Source organism: Vipera ursinii, assembly GCF_947247035.1.
Source record: "Vipera ursinii genome assembly, chromosome: 1".
Classification (NCBI taxonomy): Eukaryota; Metazoa; Chordata; class Lepidosauria; order Squamata; family Viperidae; genus Vipera; species Vipera ursinii.
Window position 1 is genome coordinate 289240797 of NC_139512.1, and position 20322 is coordinate 289261118.

Consider the following 20322-nt stretch of genomic DNA (forward strand, 5'->3'; position numbering starts at 1 on the left):
AGATTGGCAGCAATTAATCAAAGTAATAACATCTAAGATAAAAGACACAATTCAGGAAACTTAGATCCCAGGAATTATCCCTTAGTGCTTCTATCAGTCACACTGTTTATCAAAACAACTTGAACACATTTCCAATCTTGAGAAAGTGATATTTTACACTATGGCTTGGTATAATTTTCCCATTTTATTTCTAAATATCGCTACCATACTTTCTGATTTTGTTAAAAAAAACTATTTCTACTGGGGTTTTTTTCAGTTTTCTATACATTTTTTAAATAATGCTATAATTTTAGTAATGTTACATTACAATTTCCCTGCTTACATTTAAAGATAACCAAACTTATTCAAAATTAGCTTTTTCATTTTTTTCTGCTTCATACAATAAGACTATCTTGCTTACCTCACTATAAATATTCTCCTTTGACCATAAACATATTCAGGCTATAGCTCCCTTTTAATTCTTTTAATGTCTAACACGTTTCAAATGTTTGTATATGTTTGTGTTCTTTTTTCTCTTTCACATTTACTCTTTTTCTTTGAATGTAGTTTATATATTTTTTCATAAAATCTATTTAAAATTATATATTTTGAGCATTTTTATGCTACTTTAATCTGCAAAGAGGAACAAGGTGAGCATGTAATGAGCAATGTACCACAAAGTTGCAACGCAAACTTCTCCCCTTGTATCATGGCATCATAAAGCATGTTTCATCATATTAGTATTATGATTAGGGTTATGACTTCAATTATGGCATGCAGCAACCTAAAGAAACACACTGTGTGTTTATGTGTATAAACATATAAATAAAAATATAGGTGTCTGTGACCATTTTCTAAGGAATATGAATAAAATGTAGCAAATTCTGCATTTGCTTCCATGCAACTACTGAGATATGCCTTTTCCTGAGATCATTAGTGTCAAACCTAGGAAAAGACAAATTTACAGAATTACAGAGAGGTGCTATGTTATACCCTTACATTCCATAGTAATGCTGTCTTTTAAATTAAACTGCAGAACCTGTTGATTCAAACAAGACAACTGAATTTACAAGGAGAGGAAGAGTGCCCAACTAGAGTTATGACACCATGAAGTTTTTTCTCCTAAATTCCTAAATTACTCATAGGAAGTAATTTGGTAAGTGAAGAGCTGTTATTTTCTCCGAAACTCTATAGCAGGTTACAATTTGTTTCAGAAAAATATGGGCGACTTCTATGGTTCATCATTGTAATCTCAATCCAAAAGCATTAATACCTCTTTTTGAGTTTTGAGAGCCAATAGCAGACCTACAATCTTAATAATTATATCCCATTATTTGCAGTGATCCCAAAGAATATTATTACCAACTAATCACTTTTTATACCTAATTTATTATATTTAGAAATGTAATATATAATTCAAATACTGAAAAGTCCAGTATTCACTAACTAAGCACTATTTTAGTTCTTAAGAGATATTACCTCTTCAGTTATAAACTTTGCTGCTTCTGATCCTATAAAAAGTCCATAGTTCAACAGAGAGAAGTTATCAGTTATTTAATTCCTGTTCACTGTGGGGAAAAGAGCGTCATGTTGCTTAAACAGGAATTTTTTTAAAAGCAATTAAAATATTAAAAGCAATTCCCATTTCATTTCATTCTTTTTCATTCCCTTGTATATTTTAATATCTAACTGTTATACTTTAAACTTACCGTTTATTTGGATCTTTTATCAGGAGACCTGAAAGCAATGATTTTGCATCAGATGAGAGAGTTCGAGGAAATTTTATATCTTCCATTAGAATGAGTTCAAAAAGTTTTTCATGATCCTGGTTGTAGAATGGCAATCTGCCGCACATCATTTCATACATGACAACACCAAGGCCCCACCAATCCACTGCACGACCATAATCGTTGTCTTCCAAAACCTAAAATAGTATTATCAAGACATTAACACTTAGACACATATATATTTACTGACAGATTATTTCTGAAATAATTATCCTTTAAAAGAGAACATTATGATAGTTTTCTAACGAACAGGAAACAAATGATAGTATTATATTTAGTCTTTGTTTAAACAAGGCAGCATCCTCCATTTTGAGGTCATTACCCTTGTAGGTAAACACAGATGTACATTATTTAAAAGCTAACTTTTGAGCATCTGCTTTAAAAGTATCAATTATGTGCCTTGAGCTCTACTGTTTTATCTATTAAAATCAAGGATTCAATTCAGCAGAGTGGAGCACAGTCCTGGTCATAAAGTATTTCATTTTTCCATCTTCCACTTTGGAAGCACTGATGTGGTTGCAAAAGTTCTGGAGATACCACAGGGAATACAATATATTCTACTTGCTATGGCATTGTTATGACAAAAATTAATGCTCCAAGGCAGCGCTTTAAAACCTTGACAACTTTTAAGCTCTGTGTAGACTTCAACTCACAGAATTCTTCAGCCAGAATGTTGTCTGAGGGATTTTGGGAATTGGAGACCACACTGCTTAAGTTGCTAAGGTTGAGAAACACTGCCCTAAGAGTTAAACAACATATAAGGGATAGGTTTGGTTTAATGTTTGTCTTTCAATCAACAGTGGAAAGCAGCACATAGAACATTCTTTTCTATTATTCAAAACAATTCTCTGAGGAAGCTTGGACAGAGGGAGTGATTGGCCAAAGCCATCCAGTGAACTTCCTTGGCAAAAGATAAGACTACAACCAGGCTATCTTACAGCTTAACGACTACATGACACTATTTTTTAATTATTATGGTTAGTTGTATAATCAGCCAGATGCTTAGACTGGATCTGGCATTTTTATCCACCTTTCGAATTCTTCCCAAGGATCTGGGATAGACAAATGTTATTTGTTAAATGTATCATTACAGGATATAAACTGTACCAAGTAACGTTGCAATCTGTAATTAAGTGATGGTAATTCTGTCAATGACAAAAGTCATCAAGCAGTATGCCAGATTTTGGGGGATTGCACCCAAAGCACCTATGACTATTGATACTAACTTTGTTCTCTTTTGCCACTGCCGTTTTACTTCTATTTGCAGGTCTTTGTATTTTCTGATTTTCTCCAATTCTTTTCTCTTCTATTACGCTGTCTTCAGGTACTGCAACATCCACTATACAGACATATTTTTTTCTTATCAATAATTGTTAACTCTTGAGTGTTATGTAGCAGGTGCTTATTATTATGGTTGGTTGCACTTTCAAGCAGAAGTTTAGGCTGTATTTGGCCTTTTTGTCCATCTACTGAGTCCTTCCCAGACCCCTGGGATAGATAAATATTGTTAATTTAATAATATTAAACATATTTTTGCAGAATGTAAGCTGTATCAACTAAAATAGCTTTTTGCAAGTGACTGGTGGGGATTTTATCAATGCCGATGGTGTTCAAGTGATGCTCCAGATGTCTTGGCATTCTTTTCAAGGTTAAATTTGTTTAATTTTGTTTGATACTACTTTTGTTTTCTTTTGCCAAAGGCATTCTACTTCTATTTGCAGGTCTTTGTGTTTTGTGATATTTTTTTTCCTATATTCTTTTCTCTACTATTCTGCTGTCTGCAGGTATTGCAATCTCCACTATCCAGACTTTTAAAAAATCTTTCTTATCAATAATAGTTAAGTCTTTGGTGTTATGTGGCAGATGCTTGTCCGTTTGAATTCTAAAATCCCGGAGAACTTTAGTTTCTTTGTTATCTATTAGTTTGTCTGTTTTGTGGTCCCACTAGTTCTTGCTTGCAGACAAGTGATATTTCTTGCAGATATTCCAATGCACCGTTATGGGTACTTTTGTCATGCCATTGTTGTTGTTGTTCTTGCTGTTATAATTAGGACTGCTGGAACAAAGAAAATATTCCTATATTTTTTCCAGTACCATATAATATGATACAATTGTATACATCATTGTATAATAAATCCCTTCATTGTTAAGGTACACCTGTAAATTTATTGAATGGCACTAAGATGAAACAGAGAAATATTTCTTCATATATAGGGATTATGCCTATAATCAAATCCTACATCTGTCTAAATAAATGGTGTACTAGTATGTATATCAATTACGTTTAGAATTTATTTGCATAGAAATAAAAACAGTATTTCAGAGGTTTTCTGCTTGTTTTAATAATCAATGCGATAAAGTACTATTTTGCAGTGTTGAAAACAATAGACAGTAATGCAGAACCATTGTTGTGCATTAAATTATACTTGCCCAATAAGTATATTAACGCTATATAAACCATTTTGGGCCTATTACATTTAATTGACACTAAACTGATTAAACAAAATTTAGTTGATCATATAAAAATAATTTGAACTATTTCAGTTTATACATGAATAAAAGTGTCAGCGTGGTGAAAAGCAAACTTTGTTATTGTTACATTATTCACATATCTATTGTAACATACTTAGAATGGAGATCCCCTTTTGCATTAAAAGAAGGAAAAATATACCTGGTAAAATATGAAGTGTCTGAGGCTTTTTTTTAAAGTATATTTAATAAAACCTAACATTTACTTTGAGGGCACCATCAATAAAATATCTAATGAAACAGATCTAGAAACTTTTGAATAATTTAGACAAAATATGTCACTTCAATTCAACCTTACCATATCAAGGTGGGATTTATCAGTTGTTATAATAAATATATTTTCTCTAAATTAGGATACTTCAATAAATTTCAAAGATTTAAAAACAACAGTTGACAAAAGTCATGGTTTCCAGTTAATAGATTATTTGATTGTTTTAACCTAAAGCATGATTTTACTCACATAATGTCTTGCAACAGACAGAACTATTTTATGTTTTCAAGAAAAATATACAGCATCATGTTTCTCTTTTCCAATTTATTCATTTTGATTTTTACTGTGAATGTTATGTTTCATATCATTGAGTATAGTGAGCTTATTTTGGACGGTGTTAAACCACAACTGAGAAAGAGTTTGTTGTAATGGTTAAGGCATCAGGCTAGAAACCAGGAAACAGTGAATTCTAGACCTGCCTTAGGCACAAAGCTGGCTGAGTGACATTGGGCCAGTCACTTTCTCTCAGCCCCAGGAAGGAAACAATGACAAACTTCTTCCAAAAAAACTGGCTAAGAAAACTTCAAGGACTTCTCCAGGCCATCTCTAAGAACCAGACAATTCCAGAATAAGCACACAAACTTGAGCTCAAGCATAATTTTACTTCTGATGGGAGCAACAAGTTCTGAACATTTTATTTCCACTGTAAACAATCTCAACACATACAATACAGCGGACATATGGATAAAAATGAACTGTTCTGAAATGTGACTGTATCGAATTGCAACTGACAACTGTTGGATTAACTTTGGGACATTACTAATAGCATTTAGTATAGCATTTTAGGTTTATATACTGCTCCATAGCACTTTACAACACTCTCTGGGAGGTTTACAGTGTTGGAGCATTATTTGTATATTGCCCCCAAACAATCTTGATGCTCATTTTACCATCCTGGAAAGACAGATAGCCCCATCATGATCAAACTCCAGGCTGTGAGCAGAATTTGCCTGCAATCCTATATTTTTAACCACTGCCCCATCAGGACTCTAATGAAACTGACCCATCAAAATATTCTTGGGGAGAAGGTGTATATTTCTTTCTATCTATCCATCCTTTTTTACTTTAATAAAACATTATCATCAAAATACTTCATGTTATTAATTAGGGATGTCTTTTATTTTATCCGTATGTTTTAAAATAAATTTCTCTGATTGATCACTGACTACATTATACAGCCCTGATGGACTGTCTTTTCAATAGTTGTGCCTTTTCAAATAAACTGGGACTGGAACATCAAAGACTACTATTTAAAAACAAGATCAAGGGAGGAGGTGAACTCCTTTCACTGGTTGTGCTCAAGTAGAGGCTGGCAGCCATCTGTCAGACATGTTTAATTTAGAGTCCTATACTGAGTAGGAGACTGGACTTGATGGCCTAAATGGCCCTTTCCAATTATGCAAAAAAAAAACTTTACATAACGGACAGAAGCTGTTTCAGAAATTTAATGAGATTACTAAGAGAACATGAATAGTTTTAGGCACATAGTTAAATATAAAACTGAGTAGCAATTTTAAATCTAGCTTTGAAGTATTATAAAAACTGTACCGGTACTTCAGGAAAACCGAAAAATAAAAATTATTTACTTTCTGAGAGGCTCCCACCATCCAGCTAAATATTATTTTATTGAACAGTGATACAAAAATAAACTCCAAAGTTAATTGTTAGTAAGTAATGAGTTCTTACTTTCAAGAATGTTTGCATATAAACCCATTCTTTTATATTAGGCTTTAATATAAATAAGATAGAATATTGACAGTGAAAGTCACTTAATCAAAATTACCATTACATGAAAATAATTACCAATCATTTGTTCTGTATATTCTTACTTGGCATTCAAATAATTTTTATTTTTATACTATTACCAAAGTACATTTTCTAGGATTCCAAAACCACCTTATTCAACCTTTCCCATCTGTCACCATCTGTTTCTTTTTAGCATGTACTTTTTGTGTGATCACATAAGCATGTGAAAAATAACTAATATTCATATGATTATCTGTTCATGCATTTGAGGACTGGACATAATGAAGCTGAAATGCCAAAAATGTACTTAACACTTCAAGTGTTGTATATTTATGTCAGCAACATTTTATTTTAAAATTATTGTACATTTAGAGGGATGAATAATGCTACAGAAATGCAGACATTGCAAGAAAACAGCACAATAGTTGACTGTGTTTTCAGTGTAAATAAGGTTAATTTTTTTCATAGTGCTCACAGAGTCCTCTAATAGGAGATAAATTCTATAATTGCCTGCTCAGCAATGAAGATTCATTAGAAAATCCCAAATCCCAAAATTATTACTAATTTTGACATGCAAGAAGAAATAAAATAGTTCAACTGGGGAAACTTCTAGGGAAGAAATGGTGAACTGAAGATGGTTTTGCTAAAAGTGGATCCAACAACTATTACAAATAGTTAATGGTGACAGACTGGGAGTCGTTAATAACAAGAGAGAAATTTTTCAAGGAGACTCACTCTGCAAGAAAATTGCATAGATTGACTATAAAGAACAGCATGACAAAGTAGCAATAACAGAGCACTGGAATATCTGCAAGAAATACCACTTGCCTGCAAGCAAGAACTAGTGGGGCCCCAAAGAGACAAAGTAATAGAAACTGAAGAAGCTAAAATACTCTGGGACTTTAGAATTCAAACAGATAAGCATCTGCCACATAACACCCCAGACTTCAAAATTGTTGGTAAGAAAGACAAAAAAGTCTGGATAGTGGAGATTGCAATACCTGTAGACAGCAGAATAGTAGAGAAAGAATTGAGAAAATCACAAAATACAAATAAAAGTAAAATGTCAAATAAGCAAGGCTATGGAGATACAACTGGAGAGACCACATCCTCAAGATAGCTAGTTTTCTGTCTTTGTTTACTGGCACCAAATGACTTAGAGTAGAAGATATGCCCTGAACTGCTCACAGAGATAGATGATAAATTTGAAAACAATAGCATCAATTCTTTTATCCATTTTAACTTTTGGGGGAGGAGTACTTCATCTGACTTTCGTCATGCATCCGCGGTTACTTTAAGCAATAGTAGGCAGCTCTTGTAGGCTGAAAGTTTTCGAACTGTGAGCCACTGAGTTTCTCTTTTTTTATCAGGCTTCACACCAAAGCACAAAAATAAATCACTAATTTACAAACACTGACCTCTTAGCTCAACCTCTTGGCTTGATTTGACAAAAGATTCACAAACATGACTAGAACAGAATCTTTACTGCAAATAAGAATGAAACTTCACAACATATATATGTAAATTATTCAAATTGCTGATAAAGAATTTGGGAGGCTGAGATGATCATTTTGAACTTCTTATGTTCTCATCAGTCAGTCATACCCTTTATCTGAGATTCGAACCTGGGCTGATTATATATTAGGCAGTTGTTTTAACTTCCTGAGCCACAGGTTCTTTCTCTCTTTTATTAGCTAGAAGGCAAGGGAAATATGTGTTAAGAATTTGTCAAGGCTTTTTGAATTTATCAGCAATTTGAATAATTTACACAAATAATGAGCTGTCATAAGTTGACTATATCCTGTGGATAAGCCTTGAGTCAGGCCAAAGCAGGAAAGAAAGAGTTAATTAGCAAGGTGCATTCAAAAAGCCTTGACAAATTCTTAACACATATTTCCCTTGCCTTCTATACACACACACACACACACACACACACACACACACACACACACACACACACACAGAGGTTTAAATTCTAGGCATCTTCCTTCCATCCTCCTCAATTAATGGAAAATAGTAAGTCATTTTGGAACCTTGACAATTGTGGTAACTTTATATTAAATAAACAGGCAACTGCTTATACCTGCCTTGTCAGCTTCAGGCATTAAAGCACCTCATTTGCTAAGTGTTTTAGTAAGTTACATAGCTGAAGGAGGATACCAAAAAGATGGCAGCTACAGAGGGATTGGTACTAAGGAAGGCTCTATTGGCAAAACTGCAGTTTTTGGTATCAAAACAAAGTGATTAATGGACAAAACAGAATCAATGAGAGAATAAACAGGTCTTTTAATTATACTATGGTTGATGCCACCATAGTATAATTTCCTTTCCTGTTATTTTATGAATAACTTGTAAGACAAAACTGTTATATAAACAGTTCCAGCTTACAATTGCAAGATGGGCAGAAATGAGATGGGCATAGACCAAAATGCAGGTTCTCATGAACCAAAGATATATTCTGGCCCCAAGATGGAAAGAGACAGTAGTCTGTGTTATGGTAGTGGTAATCCGAAGACCAATATAAAGGCTTCTTTTCTCTTCAGTAAAACAACTTATCTATGAGAACTTGAGCTTGACTCTCTTCATCTAGCTCCTAAGAGCAAGTTTTATTTTCTAGAGTGAGATTTATTGCCAAACTCTCAATGAAGCTCTGCCAACAGGAACCTCATTGCCCATCTGTCTTACTGAGTGGTTCCCCATTAAAATCCTCATCTGTAGAAGAATTCACAAAGAAAAATGGATATTCATGTACCCATCCAGAGCAGGTCACAGGTTTCCTGGTTTGATCACAAGACGCAGACGAAGATCATAATAAAAATCTTGCTTTCAAAATCATTTTGATTTTAAGAGAGACAAATATACTCTAAAGATGACCTTTAAATAAACATTAATGAAAACTTGGCAAAAATATTTTCGCTGTTATCTTAGGTGACAAATTGTTCAGATTAAGCTACAACTCTTTTCATGCAGTTACAGTATATCAGCAACATTCCTTGAATTTCCTCCAAACTTCACTTGGAAATAACATTCTCATCTCCTTATTTTCTTTCATCTAAGACATTTTGTGAACTTAACATTTAGTTTTCTCTGTGTGAAAAGATAAATGCTTTAAAAGAGAAAGAAAAAAAGAGAAGATCCCTTTGAGACAAAAGGGGAAATGAGGGACAGGAAAGGGTGAAGATGGAGAAAGGAGAGAGGGGGAAAGAGAGAATTTATAATTTATATGCCAGACAGATTCCACTACAGAACTATAAATTAAAAACTATAATAAACACAGTACCCTTTGTAATGGTATCTGCAAGTATTAAAATATGAAGATTACCGTTCCAAAGCATGTTATGATTAAAATATAAAGTGCTGACATACCTCTGGAGCTAAATATTCTGGAGTACCACAAAATGTTTTCATAGTAGCTGCATCTGTGATTCCTTCTTTGCAAAGTCCAAAATCCGTAATTTTTATGTGTCCATCTTTATCCAGCATTAGATTTTCTAACTGTATTTTACAAAGACACATAAAAAACACTCAATTAAAGACAAAAAAACCAACCCACCTGCCATGTAATAATTCTGTTACAATTTTGCTATAAGTAAAAGTAATGGATAATGACAAATCTGATATTTTAATGTTTTTTTTCCTTTAAAAGTAGCTTAAAGGTCACTTGAACTGATTGAAATTACAGATTTATTTACGTATCTTTACTCCTTTAACCCAGTGTGCTGTTTCCATTTTAATATATTCCATTTGCTCTTTCTGAAGAACCAGTAATGGCTTTTTTTATTCTAATCTTATTCTTATTCTAATTCTAATTACAGAATAATATTCTAATAAAAACAAAATACCAGCATATCTAATAATTAAGTTTCTTTATATCTAGTTTCATATTTACTTACTTCATTTATATAACTGCTATTTATATTTTTATAACATGATTACCAGGACTTGGCAAATCCTACAAAAGAGGTGCTGCTGAACGGGAGAATATTACATCCGAACATTTAAAAAGTGGCTCATATGTATCTTGATATGCATGTGCATGCACCTTGCTTCACTGTTAAACACACAACCATTTAACCTTAGAGGGAACTGCAGCACTAGTCTATGTAGTGGTCTTCTATCTTCTTAAATATGAAAGAACCACCAGAATTATATAAAACAGTTCATACATTGTACAGAAAAATTGAAATCATAATGTAATTAGCTTCATGTTTTAATGAGCCAAATTTTATACTGTCGGCAACTGGAATTCTAAAGCTGCCAGGAAAAAGAACTCAGTTTAATGTATTCATATACCATTCATTATTCTGTAATTATATAAAAACTAAAGGTGTTAGCAGCAAGTCATGAAGACTGAAACATTTTATCACATATATGGTATATCATGATGCAAACACCATTATATACTTATGATTAGTGATTTCTGATACAATTACATAAATCATGGGATTTGAATCAAGATGCTATAACTCATATTTTAGCAATTGCTCCCCTTGCTAAATCATCAATGGAAGTATCATATCAATCACTAATCAAGGTAACTGATTGCTAATCAAGGAGAGAAGCAACCTAGAACTAAGGAGAAATTTCCTGATGGTTAGAACAATTAATCAGTGGAACAACTTGCTTCCAGAAGTTGTGAATGCTCCAACACAGGAAGTTTTTAAAAAGAGATTGGATAACCATTTATCTGAAATGGTATAGGACAGGGTGCCTGAGCATGATGTTGGACTAAAAGACCTCCAAGGTCCCCTCCAACTCTGTTATTCTGTTCGGTTCAGTATGGTAATAATAACCTTAGCTACATGAACAACATGATATACTATACTGACATTAGAAGCACTGTTTTTGTCGTTAATATTCTTGTATAATAGTTAAGTATTAAAATAAAGATTTTTCCCTTTTTCTTTCATTTGAAGTATTATAAATCTTGATACACTTTGTTGTTGTTAGTTGCAAAGTCGTGTCCGACCCATCGCGACCCCATGGACAACATGCCTCAGGCCTTCCTGTCCTCTATCATCTTCTGGAGTCCATTTAAGTTCACGTCTACTGCTTCAGTGACTCCATCCAGCCACCTCATTCTCTGTCGTCCCCTTCTTCTCTTGCCCTCAACCTTTCCCAACATTAGACTCTTCTCCAGTGAGTCCTTCCTTCTCATTAGGTGGCCAAAGTATTTGAATTTCAACTTCAGGATCTGGCCTTCTAAAGAGAAGTCAGGGTTGATCTCCTCTAGGACTGAACAGTTTGAACGCCTTGCAGTCCAAGGGACTTGCAGGAGTCTTCTCCAGCACCAGAGTTCAAATGCCTCAATTCTTTGGCAGCCTTTCTTATGGTCCAACTTTCACAGCCATACACTGCAACTGGGAAAACCATGGCCTTGACTATTCGCACTTTTGTTGACAGGGTGATGTCTCTGCTTTTTAGTGTGCTGTCTAGATATTCCATAGCTTTCCTCCCCAGGAGTAAGCGTCTTTTAATTTCTTGTCTGCAGTCCCCATCTGCAGTGATCTTGGAGCCCAGGAAAATAAAACCTGTCACTACCTCCATTTCTTCCCCATCTATTTGCCAGGAATTGAGAGGGACGGATGCCATGATCTTGGTTTTCTTAATGTTGAGTTTCAAGCCCACTTTTGCACTCTCCTTCATCATCATCATCATCATCATCGTTGTCGTCGTCGTAGTAGTAGTAACAAAGTTGGAAGTGACCTTGAAGGTCATCTAGTCCAAACCCCTGCTCAGGCAGGAAACCCTGTATCATTCCGGACAAATGGCTGCCCAGTCTCTTCTTAAAAACTTCCAGTCTTCACCCGCATCAAGAGGCTCTTTAGTTCCTCTTCACTTTCTGCCATTAGAGTGGTATCATCTGCATATTTTAGGTTGTTGATATTTCTCCCAGCAATCTTAATTCCAACTTTTGATTCATCTAGCCCTGCCTTACTCATGATGTGCTCTGCACGTAAGTTAAATAGGCAGGGCGACAGTATACAGCCTTGCCGGACTCCTTTCCCAATTTTGAACCAATCAGTGGTTCCGTGTCCAGTTTTCACTGTTGCTTCTTGACCCACATATAGGTTTCTCAAGAGATAAATAAGATGGTCTGGTACTCCCATCGCTTTAAGAACTTGCCACAATTCATTGTGATCCACACAATCAAAGGCTTTAGCATAGTCAATGAAGCAGAAGTAGGTGTTTTTCAGAAACTCCCTAGGTTTCTCCATGATCCAGCATATGTTGGCAATTTGATCTCTAGTTCCTCTGCCTCTTCGAAATCCTGCCTGTACTTCTGGTAGTTCTCAATCCACATACTGCTGGAATCTAGCTTGTAGGATTTTAAGCAAAACTTTACTAGCATGTGAAAGGAGTGCAATGGTGCAATAGTTTGAACATTCTTTGGCATTGCCTTTCTTTGGAATTGGAATGGACCTTTTCCAATCCCGTGGCCACTGTTGAGTTTTCCAAATTTGCTAGCAAATTTAGTGTAGCACTTTTAGTGCAACATCTTTTCAAGATTTTGAATAGCTCAGTTGGAATACTGTCACCTCCACTAGCTTTGTCGTTGCTCAGATTTCCTAAGGCCCACTTCACTTCACATTCTAGGATGTGTGGCTCGGGGTTAGTAAACACCCAATCATGGTTATCTGGGATGTTAAGCTTGTTCTTGTATAGTTCTTCTGTGTAGCTTTGCCACCTCTTTTTAATCTCTTCTGCCTCCGTTAGGTCCCTGCCATTTGATACACTACATCATTTCAATTTCAATATATTAATATTTATATAATTAAAGATTGTTGACATTCTAATGTCATGGTGATGCAATCGTTAGAATACAATATTGCAGACTGACTCTGCCCACTGCCAGTATCGTGACTGGTTCACTGGTGACTCAGACTTCCATCTTTCCAAGGTTGGTAAAATGAGGACCTAGATTGTTTTTTGAAGGAAAATATGCTGACTCTGTAAACCACTTAAGAGAGTGCTGTAAAGCACTGTGACACAGTATATAAGTGTTATTGCTGGTGCTAGTGCTATTTACATAGCTTGGAGTATTGAAAATAGTATATATTAAATGACACAGAAGAGACTCCTCCCTAAGATGACTGCTGAACATAAGAATTTTTCTTTTTCCTGCCAATGATCTGCCAATTTTGCTGCCAAAGCTGATTCTTTGGTAGAGCTGCTCCATGGATTTGAATGGGAACACTTAGGAATGACCCAAGACGGCTTTCAGATGCTGTGGACCCTCCTGAGAAGGGGAGTCTGGAGGGAAGAGTTCAGTTCCCTCTGGGAGCAGTCACAAAGTCATCTTTCCTCTCGGCAGCTGATTTTCTTAAGCAAACCTGGGTTTAAACTCTACTTTTTGAAGCTTTTGCTTTATTTTGCTTTTTATGTTTAAAAGTTGACCGGTTGGTTGAATGCTGATTTATTTTATCCCCCTGCTGGACGTGCTTTTTCTTCTCTTTGATTTATGTTGTTCTGAATAACTTGCTTTTTCATAAGGAAAACACAGCATGTTCTGGGATAATGAAAGTGTTTCCATTTGACTTTACATCTATTTTGGACTCTCACTACACTACAAGATTTTGTATTTTACCAATTTGTAAAATGTTTGGAGCTTATATTTTTTTAATTCTTTTTAAAATTTTGGATTGAAATGTATAGAAAATATCTTCCCTGGGTTTTTTAGTTCCCCCCCCCCCATTCTCAGGATGCCTTTTAAGCTATTTTTTCATTCTGGAATACTGTGTTCTTTTATCTATCCTGGCCAAGTTACACAGAGGAACAATGTATCAGGATACAGACAAGCAAATGTGTCTGACGTTCGAAAAAAGACTTTGGCAAAATGCAATACTTATTTGAAAGCTTTTTTAAAAAGTTTGATGAAATGATAATGGTTGTGGAAAATATTCATATGCGTCTAGCCATTTAATAGATATATTAAACTCAGAAAAGGACTGTGATGAAAGCAGTACATTCATTGGAAAGAAGTATGAACACCATAGATGTAGAATTCCAGACTTAGAACTAACTGATTCTTGGGTATAAAAAGGTGAAGGTTCCCCCGCACATGCGTGCTAGTCATTTCCGACTCTAGGGGCCGGTGCTCATCTCTGTTTCAAAGCCGAAGAGCCAACGCTTCCCACCGTAGTGGTCCCTATTTTTCCAGTTGCATTTTTATGTGCTTTCGAACTGCTAGGTTGGCAGAAGCTGGGACGAGTAACAGGCGCTCACTCTGTTACGCGGCACTCGGGATTCGACCCACCAAACTGCCGACCTTCTGATTGACAAGCTCAGCGTCCTAACCCACTGAGCCACCGCGTCCCTCCTACTTGGGTATAGAAAATGGCAAAAAAACATCTATTGCATATATCAGATTTACTCAATTACCATGGTGACTTTCTTAATCACCATTGTAAACTGGTTGTAAAATTCAGTCAGGTCACATGGTAACCTACTTAATGACCACAACGACTTACAACAGAAATTCTGGCTCAATTGTGGTCATAAGTCAAATACTACCTGCATTTGTTTAAGCATGCTTGACCTGCTATCATGTGGGCCTTTTGAACCAGCTGTAGATTCTAATTACTCCTCATGAGAGTAGTAGAGATAAGAATGCAGAAGGAGAAAAGATGAAAGGAACTTACTAAAAAGTTAGTAAGTTCTTTTCAGGCAGCACAAGAGAATGGCAGAAATAGTCAGTGGACCCAGTGAGGAAAAAGGAATCAGGAACGACAGTAAGTGGAAATGCTCCAGTTTGTTTCTATTACAAGAAAATAAGTCATTTTAAAAAAGACTGTTGGATCCGCCAATGTGAGGAAACCTGCAATACATTATTTTATCTCCAGAGACCATTTCCATCTACACACATCTCTACACACACACACACACACACACACACGGAACAAAAGTAAAATGGTCTAAATAGCCCCTAGGAAAATCTGCCCAACCTCAAAAGGACAAATATCAGTCTGGAGTTTGCAGATGTGCTGACCATATTGTGGCTTTCTGGATGTAGGTTTCTCATTAGGACAAAAAAATTTTAGGATTCTTATTTTGCTAAACCAAAATTACACCTTGACATGAGCAACAATCTTAAGCCTTTATATAATGAATGAAGCATATAGTGAATTCCTTGGGATATTTTTTTGGCTTTCTCACTTCATCAGCAATAATGTCTCTTGTTCCTTATTTCTTTTCTAAAGCCAGCATGAATATCTGGTACTCTTCCTATGTAGGGCTCTAATTTGCATTGGACGATTATAAGCTTTATTCTGATAGCTTGTGAAATTAAGGATATTGTACAATAGTTTACATACTCTATTAAATCTCCCTATTTCATTGTGAAAATTGATGTTTTCCAATTTGTTGGTCACTGTGTTATTCTCAAGATTTTTCTAGCAAACCTTGGTTAGACTCTTTTACTGATTCTTCTTGCTTGCCATATTTTTGAGGGTATTCCATCGGTTTCTGTAGCCTTTCAACTTGGCAAGGACTAGAGTGCTAATGTAACTTTACCTTCTAGTACAGGTAGTCCTCGACATATGCCCACAATTGAGCCCAAAACTTCTGTTGCCAAATGAAAAATTTGTTAAGTGAGTTTTGCTCCATTTGATGATGTTTCTTGCCACAGATGTTAAATGAATCACTGCAGTTGTTAAGTTAGTCACACGGTTGTTAAGTGAATCTGGCTTCCCCACTGACATTGCTTGTTGGAAGGCCACAAAAGGAATCACATGATCCCAGGACATGGCAACCATCATAAATATGAGTCAGTTGCCAAGCAACTGAATTTTGATCTCATTACCATGGAGATGCTGCAACTGTCGTAAGTGTGAAAGCAGTCATAAGTCACTTTTTTCAGTGCCACTGTAACCTCACTAAATGAACTATTGTAAGTTGGGGACTACCTGTACTACAAAATATGCAAACCACCTTCTTGGAAGTAAGGATATGTTTCTAAGATGTATTGGTGATGACATCTCTATTGAATAATATTTCAATATACTTCTTCACTTTTTGTCTTGATATGAAGAAATTAACTATTATTAGTAGTTATGTGCAAAAAATTTTTCGTGCATACAATATTTCATACATTGAATAGTTGCAACACATGAAGACAAATATTCAAGAAGTTTTGATCTGCACCGAAATGAAACTGTTGTTTTATTCCAGATATTCACTAAACCACAGAAATATTGGGTAGTTCTTGGAATGGAAGGAATAAGACCAATAGAAACCCACAGATGTCAATGGCAGCAGCTAAGGGAAGGGAGGACATTAGGAAAGTAAGGGTCAGGAAAGTAGAGGTTCCTCTCAACAGGCAGTTGCTGAAAGGAAGAATGAAGAGAGAAAATGGCACCATTCTTCCTACTTCCTCATGAAAATCATTCTAAGATTTTGTTTTGATTTAAGCCTGGAAAAACAAAAACATTCTTGGAGATTGCTTTGTTTGTTTTTAGAGGATTTTTTAAGAAGTAGTTTTGATTTTTTGCACTTTCCTAGTTATCACAACCATATTTAAAACACACTTTAGAAGTCTGATCCCTAATCCTTTTTTCCAAATCTTTAACCACTAAAGCTTTGAACACACAAAGGCCAAACGTACAAAGAGACTTAATCACTGATCAAAAAGCTGTCTGAATATAATTTTGTTAAGGAATTAGTACCAAATTCCAATGACCAAAGTTCAGTAATGCCAATATTTACGCTTATTAAAATTCATCAAGTAAAACCATTACAAGCATCTGAAGAATGGATGTGTATCCACATCATTTAAAATAAAATAAAAAATCTATTCAGTACCAAACAAAATTCATATATCAGACACAAAATACTTTCTCAAAAGCCTTGAAAAACTAAGGAAAGAATATGTATGAACTACTTGTCAATTGACTGTATTTTATAGAAAGGTGTTGAAAGCATTATTCACAGTGACAATCTTCCACGATAGAAAGAACTCACGGTTGGTTGGTTGGCTGGTTATGTATTTATTTAAAACATTTACAGATAGTCCTTGTACAACCACAATTGGGACCAGAATTTCTATCACTAAGTGAAGCAGTCAGTAAGTGAATCATTAGGTCAATGATCTGATTTAACACAGCTGTTAAATGAATCACATTGATCATTAAAGTGAATCATATGGTTGTTAAGTTAATCCAGTTTCCCTAATTGAATTTGCTTGTCTGAAGTTGGCTAGGGAGGTCATAAATTGTGATAACATGATTGCATGATACTGCAACCGTTGGTAAATGGGAGCCAGTTGCCAAGCACCTGAATTGCCATCATGTGACCACAGGGAAAGTGCAATGATCATATTTTTCAGGATAGGTTATACATTCATTTTTTTCCAAGGCTGTTGTAACTTCAAACCGTTGTTAAAAGAACGATTGTAAGTCAAGAACTACCTGCATATAGCTATCCATCCATGGTTCTGGGAAATGCACAAAAGCTACAAACTATACTATTTCACTACAGTTATGTATTCACAAATGTTGTCTATGACATTTCTATACTTTCTATGTAAAACCAGTATCAGAAATGAAAGTTCTAATTTCTGGTATATGCAATCTGTTTTAAATATCTCCTAAATATTTAATTTTCTAAGTAGTAATTATTCCTCCACTGTAGTTGGTAGAGCTGTCTAGAAAAAAATAATATGCTATTTCTGAGGACCTAGCGCTTCAACCCCTTTTATACATATTTCTTTCCAGGCTCCCCTATTAAAAATGACTACAAACCCCGCTATACAGTATTTTATATCATAAAAAAAGAGATTGACTTTGACTACAGTCAGTTCTAAACTACTACAAAAATATTGAGTTATCCTAATCAGAAACAGAAAAACACAACATAGATTGTGACAATTTGAAAAATTGGGTGGGGGGGGGAGGAGAAGGAAGAGAGAAAATTAATTGCTTTGGATCCAGTCACTTTTCCAGGTAACAATTCAATTCTTTCACCAGAACGTGTTATCCTCTTCCGATATAAAACAACATAGATGGTCCTTTGGCAATGACATATGACCACAACCCACATGCATTGGGTAAAGAGTTGAGGGATTTTGATAACCTAAAATGCAAAGTTTTAAAACAGAGTAACACTTCCTGAGTTACTCTGCTCTGACTGAACTGCACAAATATTCAAAATAAACTTAGGCAAAAGGGCTCCTCTGTATTTACTGAGATAGGTTAGCACTGAACATTCTATTAGAACATTTAAAAACTAAAGTCCCTTTTTAATTTACGGAGTTTAATTATAACTGTAGTATTTATATGTGATTTCATGTGTTTGATGAAAAGAAGCAACAGAATTAGCGCATTCCTTTATTCATATCACTAAACTGAATCTTTCTTATGAATTATTTAAAACAAATGCCAAGTTATACAATTCACAATATAAAATTGAATAATAAGCATTTTGATGAACTTCAGTCTAGACCACAATTTTCTAGTTACTTTTCTCAAAATAGCATAACTTTCATAATTACTTTGTTTCTCCCAATAGTCTCTTCAAAAACAACATTTTGATTACTTTTTTTTTTACCTTGAGATCACGATATACAATCTTTCCAGAATGCAGATAGTCCAAAGCAGACACAATTTCTGCACCATAGAAGCGTGTGCGATCCTCAGAGAACACCCGCTCTCTCGACAAATGGAAAAACAGCTGCAGGGTAAACAGCAGGGACAGGATTGCAATAATTACTGATTTAGTGGGGGAAATTAACACAAACATAAAACACCTCTCATCACCATATTGTGATGATAGATAGTGTACTCTCAGTGGACATTCAGCACTCTTAGATAGCAGCTGGTTTATCTTTTCCAGGTTTCCAAGGGGAAAAAGCGAGCTGTTAAATCAGCATTTTAATCAATATACCAATCTTGTTTAAGGCATTTTCCTTGCTACCCATTTAACCTTCAGTTACCAGAGGAAAAATGTGCATCATCATCATTCTGTACTTTTTACTTCCAGCTCCCCTTTCTCCTTCTTGTCTTTTTAAAATTTGTAGCAAAGTAACTAATGTACATATTTTGTAGTTGGACAACATTACTAGGAATTCTACCAATTACTCTACCAAAACCTTTATATTAAACAAAATAATGAGTATGGTTAAAAAAGTGTGTTTGCAAATCCAACCCCTATCAGATCAGAAATTTCAGTTAAAAAATCAAAGGCGACTATTCTAGTCTCTGCTTGAAAATATCCAGTGAAAGGAAATCCACTTTTCTGAGTAACGTGCTCCACCATAAAGCTTCGTTTCATATAAGGATTCCTACCCACTCACCCCAAATTTCATTCAGAATATGCGGTTCTATCTAAATTTATTATTCTTTTCGTGTGCTTAGAATAAGAGAGAACATAACTTGAATTACTTGTGTGTGTGTGGGGGGGGGTGTTTCAGGAATTTAAAAAGTGTTCAGTTTTTCAACATTACACATATTCAGCATTTTTTTAATAAAGGGTAAGTTTCTTCATCTTGTTTCCTTTCCCTGAACTTATGCCAGTGTCTCTGAATATTTCTTAAAGTATGATGCACAATACAGGTAGTCCTCAACTTATAAGCACAATTGGGACTAGAAGTTCTGTTGATAAGAAAGGCAGTTGTAAAATGAGTAGTGCCCAATTTCATAACCTTTTTGTCATGGTTGTTAAGCAAATCACTGCAGCTGTTAAGTGAATCATGTGGTCATTATGGCCGGTATAAAAAATCTAATAATAATAATAATTAAGTAAATGCAGCTTCCCCCGTTAATTTTGCTTCTCAGAAGCTAGCTGGGAAGGTTACCAATCATTATCACATTAGCCCAGGATGCTGCAAATGCTGTAAATACATGCTAGTTGCTTAGCGCTTAAATTTTGATCACAGGACTATGGGGATGCTGAGACAATTGTTAAGTGTGAGGACTGGTTGTAAATCACATTTTCAGTGCAGTTGGAACTTAGGATGGTTGCTAAACAAATGGTTGTACGTTGAGAACTACAGGTACTGTCATAGTATTCAAACCA

General features: G+C 35.1%; 1 protein-coding gene across 18 annotated transcripts in view; it reads right to left on the reverse strand.

Moving 5' to 3' along the window:
* AKT3 (AKT serine/threonine kinase 3) overlaps positions 1 to 20322 on the reverse strand; it is a 181080-nt gene that overhangs the window by 42842 nt on the left and 117916 nt on the right. For 16 of the 18 annotated variants that reach the window (XR_014490886.1, XR_014490887.1, XR_014490888.1 and 13 more), the window contains 3 exons: positions 18856 to 18978; positions 9679 to 9807; positions 1689 to 1903 (listed from right to left, as the gene is read on the reverse strand). Coding sequence is in view for 14 of the 18 variants with exons in the window: in XM_083349923.1 (XP_083206049.1) it covers positions 1689 to 1903; positions 9679 to 9807; positions 18856 to 18978 (467 nt within the window). In the remaining 4 variants the exon portion in view is untranslated. The remainder of the gene's footprint in view (positions 1 to 1688; positions 1904 to 9678; positions 9808 to 18855; positions 18979 to 20322) is intronic. The other 2 variants (XM_083349917.1, XM_083349913.1) reach the window with 1 other exon arrangement.